The sequence below is a fragment of the Miniopterus schreibersii genome (assembly GCF_964146895.1).
Source record: "Miniopterus schreibersii genome assembly, chromosome: 9".
NCBI classification, from domain to species: Eukaryota; Metazoa; Chordata; class Mammalia; order Chiroptera; family Miniopteridae; genus Miniopterus; species Miniopterus schreibersii.
Genome location: NC_138118.1, coordinates 57,991,392 through 58,012,694, shown reverse-complemented (window position 1 = coordinate 58,012,694; position 21,303 = coordinate 57,991,392). Strand labels below are relative to the sequence as shown.

General features: G+C 42.8%; 1 protein-coding gene across 1 annotated transcript; it reads right to left on the bottom strand.

The window, feature by feature from the left end:
- Positions 1–6,285: 6,285 nt before the first annotated feature.
- Positions 6,286–12,229, bottom strand: FZD1 (frizzled class receptor 1). The gene has a single exon (XM_081147847.1). The coding sequence runs from the start codon at positions 12,042–12,044 to the stop codon at positions 10,101–10,103; it is 1,944 nt and encodes a 647-aa protein (XP_081003973.1). The 5' UTR covers positions 12,045–12,229; the 3' UTR covers positions 6,286–10,100.
- Between the last annotated feature and the right edge of the window lie 9,074 nt (positions 12,230–21,303).

The window sequence follows — 21,303 nt, the reverse complement described above, 5'->3', positions numbered from 1 at the left end:
TTTTAGAGAACGTTTTTAAAGATTCCTTTGTAATGCTAGAAAATTTCCTTCTCCAAAAATGTCAACATAACATTTTAAACTTGGGTACACATATTCATTACCTGAATTTGTATAAAATGCAACTCAGGCAATCAAGATTTTTTTTCTGACAAAAATTTAAGTTAAAGATCATGAGAGAAAAGTTTTTCTCTATGAATATGATGGTAACTTCATGAAGAATTAAAACCTACAATCACAGTCAGAAATACAGATAGGATTAATAGAGATGAGATTAACTGTGTCCACTATCTCTCACATCCAGCCCTTCACCAAAGGGCAAAAACGCAATTAACTTGCCAGATAAGTTTCTAATGAAAACCATGTGGTTATGTCACCTGTAGTAAAAAAATAAAATAAAAAATAAATAGTGGGATTATAGGTGTTCACTTGGGAGAAGAGGGTTAACATTAGTTAATCACCGTTTGTTTCTGACCTATTTCTGGGACAGACACAAAACATGAATCTAGAGGAATATGTATTGAAACCACATATAAGGTAACAAAAAGGGTAGCAAGTGAAAGGATATGTAGCGAGGAAGAGGAAGAAAGATGACATTTAGAATATAGAGAAATAGTAGAGCTAGAGAATTAGGATTGATTTGCAAGATGCTTACCAAAAGGGGTAAAGGGAGGGGGGAAATTGAACATTGATAGAAACATACTTTGAGAGAATGAAATAAAGGACAGAAGAAATTTAGGGAGCTAGTTTTTAAAATATGAAATTGTAAAGCATGAGAATGTGGTGGGAATACTTCTAAAAGGAAAGACCCTCTAGCTGTTTCCAACAGCTAAACAGAGATGTGGCAGGTAGAATAATGGTCCTCCAAAGATAGGCACACTCTAACCTTTGGGACCTTGCTCTGTACTGATCTAATCCTATGAGTTGTTAAAAGCGGGGGACCATTCCCAGCTGGAGAGAATCAGACAGTGAGAGGAAAGACTTGACCCAGGGCTGCTGGCTCTAGAGATGGGGGAAGGGTGCCATGACCTAGGGGGCAACCTCTAGAAGCTGGAAAAGGCAAGGAAATGAATGGATTCTCTCCTAGAGCCTCCAGAAAGGAACACAGCCCTACACCTAGATTACAGCCCAATAAAACCAATGTTAGACTTCCAACCTATAGGACTGTAAGACAATAAATGTGTGTTTTTCAGGTTTATGGTAATTTGTTATAGCAGCAATAGAAAGTTAACACACGAGCCCGGCTGGTGTGGGTCAGTGGTTGAGTGTCAACCCATGCACCAAGAGGTCACCGGTTTGATGCCCAGTGAGGGCACATGGGTTTCAGGCATGCAGGAGGCAGCCAATCGATGATGTTTCTCTCCCATCAATGTTTTTTTCTCTCTCTCCCCCTCCCTTTCTCTCTCTGAAATCAATAAAAAAAAATTTTTTTTAAATTTTTTACACTGACCACAGGGGTGACCAAGGCACTAAATGGCTAGCTGCTCTTTCTATATAAGAAAATAATAAAATGACCTATCAACTACTTTGATATAAGCCCTCAACCTTGCTCGACTTCACGCATTAAAATACATTCAGTACATTTCAGTAGTATCAAAGGAACATTCTCATATGCTATTGAATAAGCTCCCTTTGGCAATTTAGTCAACAAGGACAGACAAAGGACTCCTTCAATTCTTCAATTAGTTATCATTGCAGGAAGGAACATATTTCTAAAAGGAAATTATGATTCTCTTCCTGGTCATGATTTGGAGTGGCCTCAAAGGGCTGTTGCCATGTTACCCAAGTGTATAACCTACCAATTAGGTCAGAATTGTTAGCAGCTGGAAAGAAATCGAATTTGAAACGGTGTATCCAAAGTGGGCATGACTGCATAGAAATGCACTTACACTTTAAACGCAATCGCTAGTTAGTATACAGAACATTATTTGTGTCATTTAACCTTAAGGCTGCCCATTAACTTAATCTTTTATCTGAATACATCTTGTAAGACAGGCTTCGCCTGAAAAGAAGATGCAGGAAAAGTGCTACATTAGTTTGCATTATGCTTCTTCCATTTCCATGAGCCACAGAGGTGAGTACAAGAAGAGAAGGGAGAGGAAATTCAGGGAGATGAGAGAGGAGGGGAGGGTGGTGGCAAAGCAGAGGTAGAGGAGGGAGACATATAGAGGGGGCAGAGGAGGGCGAAGGTTTGTAGATGACTCTCTAGTGCTAAAAATATCATCATATACTTCATTTCTTTGACCCTCCCGACAGTCAGTTTAGTAAAATATTGTTATTATTACCATTTTAGGTGAATAGATCTGAGGCTAAGAGCCAGTTGGGATTCAAGCCAGGTTCTTACAAGTCCAACACTCTTTCCCAGATGACATTCAACTTCCCTGTTTCCAGTTCCCTATTATCTTGAAATTGATTTTTTATTTTGAAAAAGAGAATGAGGAAAGAAGGTGATATTTCCAATCCAGGGTCACGGCCCTATTCAAGAGATGCTTCCATTCAACTCCTACTCACCTCCACGAGGGCGCATCCGGGGAAAGAATAGTTGGCTTTCTTTATACCCCTTTCTTTTTTATCCCTTTCAAAGCCAAATAACCCCAACCTGTTTGCTTTTGAGACATAAAGATTCCCCCTCCCAGGCTGCTTCTTTCATCTACCCCAAGTCATCAATGAGCAAATGGACAAACAGAGCTCCTGGGACAGCTGTGCCACTCTGAGGGCTCTCAATCCACAAATTTGCCACATTTGGACCTAAAACATCTTGTTAGCCTGCCTACTCCCCCGTCCTTAAACCACTCCTGTAGCAGAATTCTTGCTCTGAACCAGCCCTCTCAAACAAGGGCCTTCTTCCTTCTAACTAGGACCCAACCTCTCTCAAATGGTGCAGTAGCTGCACTGCAGATTGATTTATTACATTTAACCAGTCTCATAAAAACTGAGAGAATCCAACGTGTGTTCAAGACAACCCAAGTGTAGTGACAAAGACAGAAGATGGGTGGCCAGGAAAACTGCAGAAAGGCCCCCAGACACCTTGGGCGCCTTCAGTGACTAGAACATCCTTTTGTAAAAATTGGGGGAAGTGCAGCAGTCAGAGCTTTAAATAATAAAAGCAGATTTATATTATTGGCTATTATGGGCTGAATGTTTGTTTCCCCCCAAATTCCTATGTTGAAGTCCTAATGCCCCAATGTGATGGTATCTGGAGGTGGGGTCTTGGGGAAATAATGAGGCTTGGATTAGGTCATGACTATAAGATTCTCATGATGGAATTAGTACCTTTACTCGAAGAGAAATCTCTCTTTCTCCACCCCCAAGGGAGCACAGCATGAGAAAGTGACTGTCTATAAGCCAGGAGGCAGGATTAGAAACCGAATCTACTGGCACCTTGATCTTGGACTTCCCAGGTCTCCAAAGTAGGACAAAGAAATGTCTGTTGTTTACACTACTTAGTCCATGATATATTGTTATAGCAGCCCAAGGAGACAAAGACGTGACAGCTATGCAGTGTCATCAGGCTATTCATCATTTAAAACGGAAGTTGTAGTCAAAAGTAAGACCCATGCTGTAGGCACAGTAAATCCATATTTTTCCTCAATTGTATTTCATAAAGTTAAAATATTTCATTGTTTTAAAATTAATTTTTCACATTTTTAAGTATTCCTTTAGACTAGAGCAAGATTTTTCAACTTCGGCACTTTGGATCAGATCGTTCTTTGTTGTCAGGGGCTGTCCTGTGCATTGTAGCTTCCCTGGTCTCTACTCACTAAACGGCCACAGTAACCCCAGCCCCCAGTCATGTCAATAAAAAATGTGTTCAGATATTGCCAAATGAGGATCACAGCTCAAGGGTCTAATGTGTGGGTACTTCCTGAAATAATTACATTATCTGCACATCTTTTCTATTCCTTTACACTGAGTTTAATGAAAAGATAGCAGGAATAATGCTTTGTTTCAACAACAACAGCAGTAAAATTTTATGTGCATTTCCAAGAAAGGTGATAGGAATGGATAGATAAAAAGAATGACAGGAAAAATGAACTCAATATAGAAAGGGGTGGGCAATTCTGACTGAAGAGTTAGATGCAAATAGAAATGTGAAGGCTGTGGAGCACATGGCCCATGTGCTACATTCTATGATTACCAGTAATCACAGAATTCTAAATTTATCTACTTCTTTTTTCTTCCCTGTAGATAGAACTTTTCATTTTGGGGAAAGTATGGGTGCTAAGCCTACTGCCTTTGAGAAAAAGTATCTGTTGATAAACAGCCATTTGGAGTAATCCCTGCTTGAGTGTGTAATCTCGTTCCAGTGGATTGCATTATTATATGGGAAATTATTGCATAATACAGGAAATTAAATATAAATATATAAAACCTAACAGTTTCTCACAATTTAATCCATGGAACAGGGTGACCCACCATCCCAGTTTGCCCAGGGTTTTCCTGGTTTTACTACTGAAAGTTCCACGTTTCAAGAAACACCTTGGGTCTGGGCAAATGTGGATAGCGGGTCCCCCTAGCTGAGTTGAGTTTTTGACAGAGCATTTGCTGAAGTTAACTTTTAAAAAATGTTTTCCGAGAGTTGGAAATACAAGGTCAAGAATAGTCTCCAAATCTATCTTGAAAGAAAAAAATCCTTTTAACAATCAAGTAGCACTTGGCATTTGGAATATGCATTTAACTAGCCTGTATGACTTCCAGGTATTTGCTGCTACGGTTGTGAAGATGAGCATTTCCAAGGGCAAGAGAACAATCCGTCTCAGAGCGCTTCATTTAAGCAAGGACACACTGCCAACTTAAAAGGAAACAGAGGCCACACTTTGTCTATGGGGGGATCCTGCAGTTATTCCCCAGCAAATTTAATTCAAACAGGTATTGAGATCTGAAACATGGAGATATCCACAAATTAGAGGATACTTGGTTTTTAAAAAGAAAAGAAACCCAGGCCTACCTGAAAGCAGCGATAGTGGTTCCTTTTCATGTTAATCATTGCATTCCTATGAACAACTTTTGAAAGTCAGTACTGTGAATGAAATTTCTTGAGACCTTTATATGAAATATGCATATTATACATTTTAAAACTTAAAAACTGTCTTCAAGCAAGCCGATTTTATTTTAAAAAATAGACTGCGTGTGTAAAATGGGCAAGTCAATGCTTTGCAATTAAACCTAATGTATAGGAATAATCAATGTGCAACTTTGCTTTTAGAATTATTAGTTATATGAATGTGCCATTCAACTACTGTACTAATGATCCTTTTAGAAAATACGTTACTTGATTTTATCACCCCAAAATACGCCTCTTTAGAATATCGCCATCTTAATATAAAATGATTTAGAGAAATCTCTATTGGAAAATGTTATCTGATTTTTGCAAGCAATTTAAGAATCTGCTTCACTTATAAAACTGATGATAACCTTTACAATATTTATTACGTGTTCATTATAGGATGTGCTTACAGAATATACTTTAGCCTATCCATGACATGAGAAAGATTTCCGTGAGAAGCTCTTTGATTTGACCTGTTATTGGGGTCCCAAATCAAGCTGTAACCAAAGGAAGTGTTATTATATTTAAACAGGAACTTGATTCTGTAATGCAGTAGTGACACTGCAAATCATGATAAACTTAATAAAATTGGTCTAGAGTCTATCTGCCTTTTAATCACCAGATTCCAAATAAGCTCTTTTGTCACTGTAATTGTTTAACATATCCATTGTCAAAAGGTATGACCAAAGTGAACCAAAATATTTAAGCCCCAAAAGTTTAAGGGAATTCTGAGTCAGGATTGAAGCTCAAGTACTGTTTTTCAAATTCTTTTGGTATCTGCCAACAGTTTAAAATATAGATGTAAATCTTAGGAGTCACCAAAATAAACATTACCTTGGCACTTCCCTTGTAAGACCCCCATTTCAAATGTAAGGGCCTCAAGATAAAAGCCTCGAATTTCAGGTAGTATTGCAATTTCTTTTAGTAATGTAGCTGTAGAGTTCTTATATACAGTCCCTATCTTATTTTGGCTCCTGCAGGTTAATCCTGCAAGATTTTGAAATTAGTATATTCTGTGAAGTATTCAATAACTATATGACTCGTGTCCAGCCCAAGACATAGGTAATGAGCACATTTTGAGTCTTATCTCTCAGGCCCCAGATACGCAGAATATTATAATCAGAAATGTCAGAGATACTCAGTGTCATACCACTGGTTTCAATTAACTGCATGTACATTACATAAAATGTGGCCCACAGCCAATAGATGGATTAGAAAGCAATAAAAGTTAGAGTAGCTGAAGTTGAACCCAAACACACACACTGAAAACATGGCATACTTTAAAAAAACAAAAGTGTACCAAGATTGAAACATGATATCAGGGAAAGTGATTGGAAACCATCCAGGTCCTGAAATGGTTTATGGTTTAGGCAATTTTTTTCTTAATTGGCTACCAACTCTTCACTGTGGTCTCCTTTCCTAGTAAAATGCTAGACTTCAGAAATGATGCAACTACAGGAAGGCTTCGGTGCTCACTGGAGACAAAAGGACCGAATATGTAAACTCAGGCTGACAAGTGACTACCCCAGACAAACTGAAAAATCTGGTCCAGCTGTTTTGCATATGTTTGACACTGGCTGGCTTTGAGATTAAAAATATTACTTTCTTCCCCGACAAAGTTCAAGTTAAAATTGGCTTTAAAAAAAAGAGAGCATCAGAAGGCTTTTATACTATGTATAAAAGTTGAATTCAGCACACCGTGAGGGGGGAAATTGACTCCCATTGATAGGCAAACCAAACCATCTGAAAATAGGGTTTATCATGGAAACAGCATGTTAATGGTACCATATTCCCAGTAGCTTTACAATTTTCCAGGCACGTCTTATTTTGCCACCAGTATTGAAAGAAACAAAATAATACACTGCCTTTCTATATTCTACATAATTTAAAATAAGTTGTTTTCTAAACACAAAGCCTGGTGCCTACTTAAAAATGTCTTTTAAAGCTATTTAAATCTAACACTGTAAAACCTTTCTGCAACAAATTTGTAGTTACATCATTTTAAGGACACCCACAATATGAATGCTTTATATTTATTCCATGGATAGAGAAGAATAATCTTAATTTTTCCCCCCCCAGAAATTATCTGATCAAATTATCTTGTGAGGAGACGTGTTTTAATTTGGTATAAGAATTGCTATTTTTTGTGTGTCTATACAATAAAACCTTTTCAGATATCTATTATATTAGATTAATGTAACAAAGAAAAAAAGAACATAAAATTCCATCTTGGTACTTAAAACTGAATGCTGTATTTTCAATTAGATTTAACTTTTTCGTTTGCCTTAAAATATTGACATAAGACAATTGCCTTATAACCCTGAAAGTAAGTCTATTGTATCAATGGTCTTCATTTTAGCCGCTTGTCATTTTATTACACAGTGTTTTCATGGAAAATTTAATAAAGATATTTTTAGTCTGTAAAGGAATAAGAGACTTGTTTTTTAAAGGTATTTAAGGTTTTTCATCTGGCATTTTCCGTTTCTCATAACCTTATTTCCATATTGTAAAATGTATAAGTAAACTTTGCATCTCTATTTTATAAAAATTAATGTGTATATATATATACATATGTGTATATATAGATATGTATGTGTGTGTGTATATATATATATAAATATATATATTCTACATATATGCATGTATATAAATTCTGACTAAGAGTAGACCAACTAGATAATGCCTCTGGAGAATGTTCCTAGAACAATATAAAAATGGAGTCTTCAGAAGCAAAACAACAAAACAACCTTATACACCCTACTGCTGCTTAAAATGCTTATAAACACAGTCAGTTAACCGTTTATTGAATACCTGTTTATGGTTTTGGAATATCCAAGATTATGGAAAATATAAGACAATACCTCATAAAAATTGTCACAAAGGTGATGGCTGATGATTTAAAAATAAACCTCCATATTATAAAAAGTCATGTAAATTTACCCCTCAAAACAAAAAAAAATTTTAATATTAAAATTAGAGTTCTCTTTTTAATAACCTTCTTTGGGTAAAGAAATAATTTTCAAACTTCTATGTTATATTGTTACTGTTCTGCAAGCAGATCTTTTCTAGGGACTTCACAATGTCAATCACAATGCAAGTAGGATAAGTCTTTGGAAGGATGGGTATGAAGGTTTAAAGATAGGCTTTTTCATTGAATTCCTGAATTTATATACTGTGGGACTGGCCACAAGATACTATAAAATGCAAAGATAGTTCATAGTTTAGACAGTTTCAACTCTATTATTTTCAGGCACAGAAACCATATAATTTTGTACAAAACTTTGATTTTTTTTTATTTGCGAAATTAAAAATATGGTATTATATATATATATAAACTTCTATTCCTCTATAAATATAGATGATTTTGTGATAGTGAACAGAATAAATGCATACCAAATTCAAAGACCATTGTCATTTTTAGGGTATGACAGACATAGATAAATTTAGGTCCTAAGTACCGGCATTTTGATAAACTCTTAAAGTTTACAATACAATCAGGAGGATTGCTTTTCTCATCTTTTTCACAGAGAACTAAAGTGAATATTTTTAAATGGCTTTGAAAGATTTACATTTGATACATTTCTGTAAATCCAAAAAGGAGCACACAGGATTTAATGCAGCAGACCTGCACAGTTTCCCTTTAGCATGCATGCCCATATTTTGTTTCTTTCAGGAGCTAATCCCATCAATTATTCCACCTCCTTTACCTCCTGGCATCTTACCAGGTTATTAATGATGTGGATTGTTCCTCCCTCAGAATGTGTTGCTGAATAAGAGTTGCAATATGTTGAAAGTACAACTTTTACATTTTAAAGTTTCTGATATATGTCTAATTATTATTTGATTAAAAAAATCAGAAAGTAGCACTTCATTTTGGGGAAGTCCATTACACTGAAATCTCCTTCAAGTTTTCAAACGCAGTTTACGTTCTGCAGTCCTGCTAAGGAAAGCAAAGAGCAACTCCTCAACAAAGCTCTCCAGGTGACCTCAACGTTTCCATTCCACAGCACGCTAACATCTCAACCCGGACTGTCTCAGTCCTACAGGCAGGTTGCCAGGCATCAGTATACAATTAGAATGAACACTTTACAACCCCCAGCTCCAGTCTCTCCCAACCCGCGCACAGCTTCATGCCTCTTCCCAAATCTCAGTAACCGCATCTTTCCATGACGCCGGCCAAACTCATACCAGGTTTTAGACGCTCGAGAATGAAATGAGCTCATCCACCAAAAATTAGACTTTAAAAAGTTTGGCATTGGGTCTCTCACTCACCCTCTAAGACTGAGGTGGAAGGAGGGAGTGTCGGGGAGTCCGAGGCCAGGGCGGAGGGAGCCTGGGGCTGCGGCAGCAACTTACGTGGGCCTCCTTGAAGCTCGGGGGAAGGTTCTCAACTGTGAAAAATTCAGCTGCGGGAAGTCAAAGGGGCAGGCCTTGGAAATCTGGCCCCGACAAGGGCAGACTTGAAAGCTTTAAGTAGTTCAGTACCTTAAGATCTCCAAACTCAGGCGAGGAGAGGGAGGGAGGGAGCGGAAAGAGGGGGTGGAAAGTGACCAGGCCCGCGCAGCGCTGGACGCACCCCACCCGCGCGCGGCGGGAGGGGCGCACCGGGCCGGCGCGCTCGGGTTTTATCTCTGCAGTCCTCCGAAGAGGGCCAGAAGGAAAAGCCTCCAATGGTTAAACCGCCCTAAATAATTCAAATTTAAATTTAAACCAAAAAAAAAAAAAAAAAAAGGAAAGAAAGGATCAGAAAACGCGTGATCGGTCGTCATTTAAATACAAATATACTTACAAAAATCTTACACAGGCTATTTACAATCATAAAAGCGTACAGTCCTGGTACCAGCGAGAGAGGTCGGTCCATCCCCCCCTCAGGCAGTTGGGGCCTCGAGTCCGTTGGCCCCCAGGGACGGAAGCTTTTGCAGGAGCTCTGTTGTTCAAAAGAAGCCTGCAGAGGAAAGTGTCTAGTGAGGAAGCCTGGAGCAACGGGGGTGGGCCAGGACTCCACGGGGAAAAGTTTTGAGGGTGGCTGGGACCCGGCTGGGCGAGCCCCCAGGTCTCAGACGGTGGTCTCCCCCTGTTTGCTGTTGGTGAGTCTCGTGTAAAACTTCCTCCAGGAGTTCAGGGTCTTGCCGGACCAGATCCAGAAGCCCGACGTGATGCCGACGATCAGCGTCATCAGGTACTTGATCATGAAGACGGTGAAGTCGGGGCTCATGGGCGGGTGCGGCGGCGCCCCCCCGCCCGCCTGGAGGTGGGGGCAGGGGATGGCGTAGCTCTTGCAGCTCTGGGCCACCCAGCTGCGCTCCCACTGGTCCCGGAAGGCCTGCTCGTAGAAGTAGCAGGCGATGACGATGGTGGCGGGCACCGTGTAGAGCACGCTGAAGACGCCGATGCGCACCATGAGCTTCTCCAGCTTCTCCGTCTTGGTGCCGTCGTGCTTCATGATGGTGCGGATGCGGAAGAGCGACACGAAGCCGGCCAGCAGGAAGGACGTGCCGATGAACAGGTACACGAAGAGCGGCGCCAGCACGAAGCCGCGCAGCGCGTCCACGTTGTTGAGCCCCACGAAGCACACCCCGCTCAGCACGTCGCCGTCCACCTGGCCCAGCGCCAGGATGGTGATGGTCTTGATGGCCGGCACGGCCCAGGCGGCCAGGTGGAAGTACTGCGAGTTGGCCTCGATGGCCTCGTGGCCCCACTTCATGCCGGCCGCCAGGAACCAGGTGAGCGACAGGATCACCCACCAGATGGAGCTGGCCATGCTGAAGAAGTAGAGCATCATGAAGAGGATGGTGCAGCCCTCCTTCTTGGTGCCCTGCGCCACGGTGCGCGCCCCGTCCTCGGAGAACTTGTCGTTACACACCACCCGGTCCTCCAGCAGGAAGCCGGCGATGTAGGCCACGGCCACGGCCGTGTAGCAGCCCGACAGGAAGATGATGGGCCGCTCGGGGTAGCTGAAGCGCCGCATGTCCACCAGGTACGTGAGCACCGTGAAGAGCGTGGAGGCGCAGCACAGCACCGACCAGATGCCGATCCAGGTGCGCGAGAAGCGCAGCTCCTCGGGCCCGAAGTACATGAGCCCGTACACCTTGGTGGGCTCACAGGGCGCGCCGCAGTCCTTCTCCCCCAGGAAGTGGTAGTTGAGGTAGGAAGGCACCTTGAGGGCGCGCGGGCACGAGAACTTGCCCCGCTCCGACGCGCCGGCACCCCCCGGGAAGCCGCCGCCGCGGTGCCCCCCGCCGCTGTGCTGGGGGTTGCTGGTCCAGAACTCCGGCAGCAGAGAGGGCGTCGGGGTACCCTTGTCCGACGTGTTCTGGCCCACGCACAGCTCGCCCGCGCCGTGCACCGGGAACTTCTCGCACTTGAGCGTGTCGGGCCACTGGAAGCCGAACTTGTTCATGAGCGCCTCGCAGCCCTGGCGCGCGCGCTCGCAGAGGGAGCGGCAGGGCGGCAGAGCCTGCTCCAGCACGGTGCACACGGGCGCGTACATGGAGCACAAGAAGAACTTGAGCTCGGCCGAGCACTGCACCTTCACCAGCGGGTAGAACTGGTGCACCTCGAGGCCCGCGTCCTCCTGGTTCGTGTGGCCCAGCAGGTTGGGCATGATGGTCTGGTTGTACGCGATGTCCGTGCACAGCGGGATGGAGATGGGCTGGCAGTAGCCGTGGTCCGGGATGGAGATGCCCCGCTCGCCGTTGTACTGCTGCCCGCTCTGTTGCTGCTGAGGCGGTGGCGGCGGGGGCTGCTGACCCGGCCCAGGCCCCTGGCCCGCCGCCTGCGCCCGGACCCCAAGCAGCAGCGGAGCCTCCAGCAGCCAAAGCAGCAGCAGTAGCCAGCGCGCCAAGCGCCCGGAGTCAGCTGGGGGGCGGCGGCGGCGGCGGCGGCCAGAGTCCCAGCTCCCTTCTGCCGCCGGCCCAGCCGGGAGCGCCCCGGCACAAAGTTCCCAGCTCCCGCCGGCCGCGGCGGCCCGAGACTTCTTAGGCACCTCCTCCTCAGCCATACTTTTTCGGCTCCTTTCTTGGCGCCGCTCGGCTGGGGTTGGCTGCGGCGCGGCGGGCGGCGGCTCCCCCTGTGGCCAGGGAGATCTCCGCGCCGGTGCCCTCCGTCGTTCCCGAGCCGCGCTCGGCCCGCTCCCCCGGCTCCCGCTCCGCGTCCCGCAGCCGCCGCCGCCGCGGAAACTTGAGATTCATGAAGCGCGGGCGGCGGCGAGTGCCCGGGTGGCTCGGGCGCGCCGGGGTCGCGTCCCGCCTTCCTGGCCCTCGGCTCGCTGGCTCCCGGCAGGCTGCGCCGCGCTAGTGGCCGCGGCCGGGTAGAGCGCGCAACTCTCGGCAGCCCAGCGGCCTCGGCTCCCCCCAGCGCCTCCGCCTCCTTCTCCGCCGCCGCCGCCTGACCATTTGTGTCAATCCCTCAACTCGCTAGCTCTCCTCTCCCTCGCGCGCCCTCCGACCGGTTTCCAGGCGCCCCGCAGTCTGTCTTTCACCAGGAGGGAGGAGCCTTGAAACCGACGCGGAGCGCGAAGGCTCAGGGACCGTCGCCCAATCGCGGCTCTGGCTTCCCGGCGCAAAGGGCGCCCGCCGCCGTCTTCCCTGAGCGCGAGTCCGCGGCGCGCGGGAGGGGAGGAGGCGGGAGGCGGAGGAAGTAGTAGCGGCGGAGGCACCGCTCGGGCACAAAGAGTGGGTTTGCTGTGAAGCGGGACAAGCTTGGTTGCTTTTACTTTTGAGGAAGAAAGGGAGAGGACAAGTAGGAGAATGGTCCCATATGCTGCTGGAGATAATGAATAGGAGTCGGCGGACCGCGGGACTTAGCTTTTCTTTTATCCATTTTCATGTTTTAAAATCCTGCTCTTAACGCTGGTTACAAACGGCAAACCGAGCGAGGCGATCGGAAAAGATGCCTTTGACTTAAGGAGCGCACGGCTGCCTTTGAGTTTATGTCTGTGGAGGTTTTGGCTCCACGACTACTCTGATAAATCCTGGAGCGCTCAGGCTGGGCTTGGCGGGCTTTGGATGCGCCATTTCCCCCAAGGAGGAGTTCTCGGGATCGCTGTAAAATGAAAACAAACAAATAAGCAAAACCAAACCAAAACAAGCAAACAAAAACAAGAACAGCAGCAAAAACTCGGATGCAATTTCAAAATTCAAGCCAGATGCGCCGTCTGCTACTATTCTTGTAGTCCAGCTCCTTTTTCTCCTCTTTAATCAAGTCAGAAACAGAAGCAAAGGGAACGACCCATTAAATATTGAGAGAAAACTGGAGAACCCCTGACCCCGCCCCCCGCCCCCCGCCCCCCGCCCCCCAGACCCCAGAGGTGGCTCCAAGCTGCGCTGGCCCGTAGCCTGGGCCCTGGGGAGCTACTAGGAGCCTCCCAAAGCCCAGGACGCCCATGGCCCTGGAGGGAACTTCTGGGAGTGTCAGCCCCAGGCCAGTTAGGTGCCAGAGACTGGGCTGTCTCGTGGTTGCCAGTTTAGAAAATAAAACAAGCCTGAGAGCTGAAAGCAACCTGAACACCCTCTTCCTAATTTCAAACAACACAATCCATCTCAGCTGCTTTACATTCTTCTTGTTTTCTGTGTAAGGTTTTTTATTTTCAAAGGACGGTTTAACTACGCGACTCAGTTTTATCAATCAAGTGCCATTGTATTATTAATTCTACCTGGGGTTTGTTGGCCTATGATTCGACTCTCTTGGGATACTTTTCTACCCTTATTTTCTATCTTTTGTTTATCCATTTATTTGCCTAATAACTTCTTACCAAGCACCTATTATGCTGTAAGCGCTGTTAAGTAGAAGAGTACAAGATAAATAAGACATGGCCCAGCCTTACAGGAGGGCTGAGTACTGTGGGGGCACAGATGTGGAGATCGGTAATCCTAAAACCCACCTCAAGCTGAAGGAACACAAGGGAAGCAGCCAGCCTGTGCAAAGAGTGGGGAGGGTTCTGATGGAGAGGTGGGTGGAAGGTGCAAAAGACAGGGGGAGCTCTGAAATGCTTAAATTGCTCAAAGGGTGGGGTGAGGGTGGGGGTAAGTGTGGCTGAGATATTTTGGGGAAGTCAGGAGAAAGTTTTAGTCCACGCTAAAAAAGTTTGGGCTTAATTATACAGATAGACAATAGGGAGCTACTAAAGGCCACTTTCCCCCCACATAAGCAGGGGATGGCTTTAAGATGACTGTGAAAGAGGGAACCAGGGCACACTGTCACTGAAAAGTGTGAAGATTAGTCTACACATGAAGGTCACTACTTAAGATGGGTATAATTATTAGGACAAAGATCTCAAGGCCTGGTTGTTTCTTACTAAATGCTATTCATGCTAAATGTTAAAACACAGTACAATAGTTTGCAGATGCAGCTGTAACTGGATGAGCTTGACTGGAACACAACCAGGTAAGTATAGCCAATTGCAAAGAAGGAATCAAAATATAATTGGCTAAATAGCATATATTATATATTTAGTCAATGGCTAAGCCTCCCTTCAGAAAGAAAGAGCTTTGGATGTAAATCCCCTGACTCCTTGCTGCACGTAAATAAAACTACCTAAGGACAACCACATCTCATTCTTAAATAGAACACCCAAAGTGGCAAACACCTTGAGCTTGGCAACATTACTTGTACTACACGCTAACGGGGAGCTGTGAATTTCACCACCGTGCATGCTGGTGTCTCTAAAGGATGTGTAGTCATATCTTTACTTGTTAAAACAAAATGACACTGTTTTAGATACATATATTATTGTTCTTCAACTATTCATAGGTTCAGTAAATTCAAGAAATATATATTTGTCTTAAAGAGTTTCTGGCCCTGGCTCAGTTGGTTGGGAGTCATCCCATACACCAAAAGGGTTGAGTGTTTGATTCCCGGTCAGGGCACATACTAAGTCATGGGTTCCAGCCCCTGGTTGGAGCGCGTACAGGAGGCAACTGATGGACGTTTCTCTCTCACATCAATGTTTTTCTCTCTCTCTCTCTAAAGTCAATTAAAAAAACCCATATCCTCAGTGAGGATTTAAAAAAATGAAAAAATAAAAATAAAGTGTTTCTGAATTCCTAGTATGTATGAAAAGAAAAAGCAACAGGTACTAAATGTACAATAGATATCAAATGTCACTGTGTGGGTGTGGGTGTGGGTGTGTATTGTGTGTGTTGGTAGTCATTCATGGAACATTCTGATATTGAAAAGAAGGTTGGGGAGCACAGGCCCTCACTGATGTCCTTTGAGCATTCATAGTACATGACTGTTCATTTTACCTTCCAGCATCCTGATCCACAGTCTCCCAGGACACTTCTCTAGCCCCCTACCTTGGTGCTCATTCCTTTGCTGATAGTATCCCATGCTTAGAGTCTTTACCAAGTCATTTTCCTTCTACCATTCCTCTCTTATAAAGACTTATCTGTCTTGTGTCCCATTTTCTCAAGGTCATTTTAGGTGACTGGGCCACTATCATTCTAAACTCTTCTCTCCCAAGGGGGTGGGGCACAGGGACTATGGCAGACTATTCAGTTCTGTTCCTCAGAGTAGGTGACACTTTCCTGCTTCAAAAGTTGTTCTATTAAAATTCTTTTTTTTTTTAAATATATCTTTATTGATTTCAGAGAGAGGAAAGGAGAGGGAGAGAGAGAGACAGAAACATCAATGAGGAGAGAGTCATTGATCAAGCCCACAACTGTGCATGTGCCCTGACTGGGAATCGAACCCTGATCGCCTGGATCCTAGGCCGACACTTAACTGCTGAGCCATGCCCGGCCGGGCAAAATTTTATTTTATCTTCTACCTGACAGTGAAGTTTACTAGGGAGGAGGCTCAGAAGTGCAGTGGTTGGAGTGAAGCTTATTTGTGCAGAAGTGAGCTTATTTTATCTTCTACTTGACAGTGAAGTTTACTAGGGAGGAGGCTCAGAAGTGCAGTGGTTGGAGTTACAAAGAAAGAAAAAGTCATTCTTATCAGGTCATGAAACTGGAAAGAACTAACATCTTATAGGAACTAGTTAATTTTCTCCAGTTTACAATTATGAATACTAGGCCCAGAAATGTTAAGGGATGCACTACAGGTTAAATGGCCTTGTTTGGCTTGATTTCATTAAATGCTTATTTTAACCCTTTCCATGTTTTTTCATTTTCAAGTAGCTATCATTCTTTTTTCTTAAATTGGTTTTTTTGAAGTTTTCAATGGCTTGTGTGAAGAAGACCTTGTAAAATGAAAATATTATTTCCTGAAAGTTGGTCTTCCAAAGTTAAAAATCCACTTAAATTATTTTTTTATATCAACATCATATTTCATTTATCAACCCTATGTGATACAGAGGAAACCTTTAAAATCAGGAACAGTTCAGAATTATAACTAATAATAATCAGTCTTATATTTCGGGGAGGTTTGAAGGTATTGGGTAACAAAATATTAGAAGAGAAACATGAGCAGAAAATTTTCACTTAAATCTAAAATACATTATTTTCTAATGTATGTGGAAAGGTTTGAGATCCACAGATAAAAATTACTAAATAAGTATGAACTATTATGAACTTCTTCATAAAAATATTTCAATTTGGTAGAAACTATAAACATAACCCAATTTCTCCTTGATATTAGTTTTGTAAGTATTAGACTCAGTCAAACTTTCTTATATCAAATATTTTGTTTTAGCAAGCCTTTCCCAGATCTTCCAAAGTTTCTCCAGATTGCTTATGTCAGGTTGAATGTCGATAATTACTAGGGCTAGAGATCCAGTTCTGATTACATACAGTTGAGTGCACATGGACACGTAAGCAGTTAGGTGAATGCTCCAAGTTTGACCTGGTGGACCTTGAGCTTCTAGGTGAGTTGTTTGTTGCTGGCTTGTGATGGGAGGCTTGAATCACCCTCACCTTCATTAAAAAACAGAGGTTGTATATAACACTGGTTAAGACTAGATTTTTGAGTGCCTACCATATGTATTTGGTACTGCTTTTCTTAATGTACACTATATGTACATATATTGTGCCACTTAAACTTTACCACTCTTTGAGGTAGGTACTGATTATTATATTCTTTTAATAGATGAAGGCTCTAAGGCTCAAAGCTGTTAAGTCATTTGTCCATGGTCCTACAGCCAGTAAGTGCCAGAATAGGCCTTATGTCTGAACAAAGTCCATTGGGAAACAAGTCCACTCCTAAAAATTATAGGAGAAAATGTGGTTTCTGGGTGCAGATCATGGCAGTTCCTCAGTGTTTAACACAGTTTTCTACACTAAGATCGAGATGGTAGGAGTATCAGTGCTGGGACTCACTGATGAGTTAGACCAGCATTTTCCATATTGTATTCTGTGGAATACAATAGCTTTCCTAAGGGCGTTCCGTGAAATAAATTTGTTCAAATACATTTGGAAAAAGGCCATACTCTTTGTCCTTGTTGGAGACTCATGTTAACTTAATAAAATCTCTGAGAAGTAGTAATGTAAAGAACCCTTTTTAAACTTTATCTTACCTAGTATTTTCTACATTTGGAATATACTTATGCACCTATGAACTTGGAAGACACACACACACACACACACAATATATAAATATTCTGCTTGACAGTAATGTGCTATGGAATATAGTTTGAGAATTGCTGGATTAGACCTAACATATTTTGAAACTAAACTTTATAAGGTTGGACTCTCATTTCTGTATCACTTTTGTGTGTCCAGAAAAGAAAGTGAGAACTTGGCCTACTCCGCTTTGAGTTCCTGACTCTTCTCTTTCCAAGTGAAGAGTATTGTTTGGTTAGGGAGTTGACAGTGACAGAGAAAGCTCAGACTATGCTATTGCCTCCTGCCTGGGAGGCCTCACCTAAGAGTCTATTAGATTGTTTTTATAGAGATGCTGTAGGTGGAACTCTGCCTAAACTTTCAGCATAGATCTCTACCTCATTTCTTCTTGAATTTCCAACCCAGGAATATCTACATTAGCTAATTCTTATCTTCTGAAACATCTGTATTTTGCTGCAGTTCTAAAACAGTATCTTTTCTTTCTTCATTGTTACACAAATCTGTTCTTGACATTGGTGAGAGAGTTCTTAGATTCATTTACACACAGAGTCTCAATTTAGATTCACTTTGAAAGGTCCATCTTTTAAAATATATATATTGCTTTTGCCCTGGCCAGTGTGGCTCGGTAGTTAGAGCGTCGGCCAGCAGACCGAAGGGCACATACCTTGGTTGCGGGCTCCATACTGGGGCCGTGCGCCAGGCAACCATTCAACGTGTGTCTCCCTCCCACCCCCTCACTCTCTCTGGAAAGCAATGGAAAAAATATCCTCAGGTAAGGATTAAAATATATATTGCTTTCCTTAAAACAACTTAGCAAAAGAGATTGTAAGTTTGATTATCTTGGCTTTCATCTCATAGGACATTTCTGGCTGATTCATATTGAGATCCTGAGCTAACTTATCTTTCGAGAGTCAGCCGTAATTTGTCAGAATTTACATATTAAACATGGTAAGATGCAAAGATTTAATATAGATGGGTATGTTCAGTAGGTCTTAATATGAATCAGGATTACCTGTACACAAATCTCAGAAAACACATTTAAAAAGGTAGAAGTATCAAAGGAAAAAATATTACCACCATCACTAAATTATCCTCAACAAGGTAGGGTAATAATTATCCAAAATTTTCTTGTAATTCAAAGGTTAACTAAAGAAGATTTTGCTAATGCTGCTACTTAACCCTCAGTGTCTCAAAAACACCAGAGGTAAAGAACCATCTCATGACTCTGCTTTAATTACTTCTGTTATTATGCAATTGCAAATAGTAGATATTATCTGGGAAAACTTTAGCAAAGCATGCAGGCATTTGTATTGGATTTAAAATGTAGTCCTTCTGTGAGGCCCTGGGAAAGAAATATAGATGATCCCTTGTAAATTAAAACCTTATGTTTCATGAACTTAAAGAGGCCTCTTTGATTGGCTAAGATGTAGGGAACTGAGTTTGGAATCATTTTGGTGCAGAAAGAAGTTTTTAAGAGAACAAGTAAAATTTGTGCTTCTATAAGCAAGCATTTCTGCTCTACCTTCTGCATGACTTGACATTTTTGTGTGTGTGTATGGAGGAAATAATGTTATACAGCTTTTAAAATCAGAACCTGATCTGATTGTTTTTGCTTGCTTCTTGCTTGAGCCTAAAATCCTCTGGCAGAAGGTAACATGGAAGTCAATCCACAGTTTCTAAAGTACAGTACAAATTCTTCTTAAAATAACATCTTTGGAATTATGATTAAGAACAAATGAAACATACAACCAGGCATTGTCATTTCGGATCTGACAACATTTCTTTGGCCAGGGTAAAGAAAAGCACCGGGTTATTTATACTTTATTAGACATCTGAGGCTGAAGAGATCTTAATACTTGAAAAAAATTTAGAAAGAAAAAAACACACACCCATTTCCCCCCCTTAAAGTTGTCATCATACCTTAGTGAGTGACTTTAATCTTCACAGCAGTGCTGATGAAGCGGCAAGATGATGACCCAGAGTGAAGGCGCGGACGTGGAGGTTTAAGAAGTGGACTTGCTCACACAGTCAGTCGGTTGCGGGAACCAGAATTCAAGCGCAGTTACCGCATGCATTGGCGCAGCAGCAACCCCGGGAAGCGTGATAGATTCCACAGCTTTTGTCACCTGAAGACAGTTCATTAGGAAACACAAAATTCTGCCTCACTGTTAAGACGGTTATTTGGATGTTTTAGTAGAAAGATCAAACATCAAAGGGCATTGTCAGATCGCCGTTTCTTATATCCACCCATGATAAAAACTGGGATATAATAATGCATCTTAGATGGGGGAAGGTGTTTCTGTAAGGAGGCAAAAAAAAAAAAAAAAAAAAAGGCTCAAAGCATAGCTTTCTTGTGATCCGATTTGGTCCAGGACTAGGCCTTTAGGGGATGTACTTGCCATTCTTACATTTATTCTGCATCAGAAGAAAGGCCTGGTCATTGGCGTATTCTTTGGGGCTGGGTTAAAGGCACCATTGTTTCTTTTATCTTGGTGAGTTTTTTTGCTTTCCTAAGCCTGAATTTCCTCACTGATCAAGCTAGTAGGATAATCTAATGGGCATTGTGTATCTTGCTGCTTTAATACACTATAATTCTGATCACAACAAAGAGGTTTGCGTGCTTACATTTAAAAATCAGGAATATTAACAAAATTACACAGGTTTCAGGTGTACAATTCTACAACCCGTCATCTGTACACTGTATTGTGTGTTCACCACCCCAAGTCAAGCCTCCGTCCATCACCATTTAGGGCCCCATACCCTCCTCCACCTCTCCCTCCCCTCCTTCCCTCTGGCAATCACCACACTTGTCCATGAGGTCTTTTTCTTTTTTGCTCAATCCCTCCATTCCCTCCCAACCCCTCAACGCCCCCACTCACAGCTGTCAGTCTGCTCTCTATCTATGAGTCTGCCTCTATTTTGCTTGTTAGTTCATTTTGTTTGTTAGATTTTGTTAACCAGTGTCACCCCAATACATTCAATAAAAAGGAAAAATAAGTAAATAAATACAATACAATAAAATAAAGTCAGAATCTTAATCAGTAGGCAAGTGCATTTGATAAAACTGCCTCAACACATTGATTTTAGGAATCTCTGCAATATTGATCTGATAGGTTGGAGTGCAGTCAGGGTCTGTTTAAACCCAGAGCTTTTCTATTCAGCTTTCATTTCCCCTCAGTTCTCTCAAGAACAGAAGAGAAGCCTCTGTCTACATGGCTAGTGTGCTTCCCCTTGGGGCCTTGCTATCGTTTATATGGCATTCTGTTTGTGCAGACCCTTCAGATTAACACAGGACTTTTAGCTTAGAAAGAAGAAAGTAAACTTTGCCATCAATAAAAATTGACATATGTTTGAAAAAATATGCACACAGATCAAGATTGGATCTGCTGACTTGGATATGGTTAATTTTCCCTTTACCCTAGTGTTATCACCAAACCCATGATTTTCTAAATGTTCCATATACCTATGGTTATGCCAAATTTATGCCAAATTTTATGCCAAATTTAGTGGCATGAAATATTAAATATTCTATTATTCTCGCAGTTCATGGAGTCAGGAATTTGGACAGGGCCAGCAGGAATGACTTGGAACTCAGCTGGTCGGACTCCAGCAGCAAGGGGGTGACACAGGCAGTTAAGAGCTAGAACAGTTGGTGCTGGAGGATACACTTCCAAAAGCGGATGCCTCCTCCTAAGCAGGGCTGGCTGGACTCCGCTGGGAGTGTCACCGAGAGGGCTTGCGAGTGGCCTCTCCAGTGAG

Coding starts and splice junctions, on each gene's coding strand:
- FZD1 (XM_081147847.1), bottom strand. CDS start 12,044: ATGGCTGAGGAGGAGGTGCCTAAGAAGTCTCGGGCCGCCGCGGCCGGC.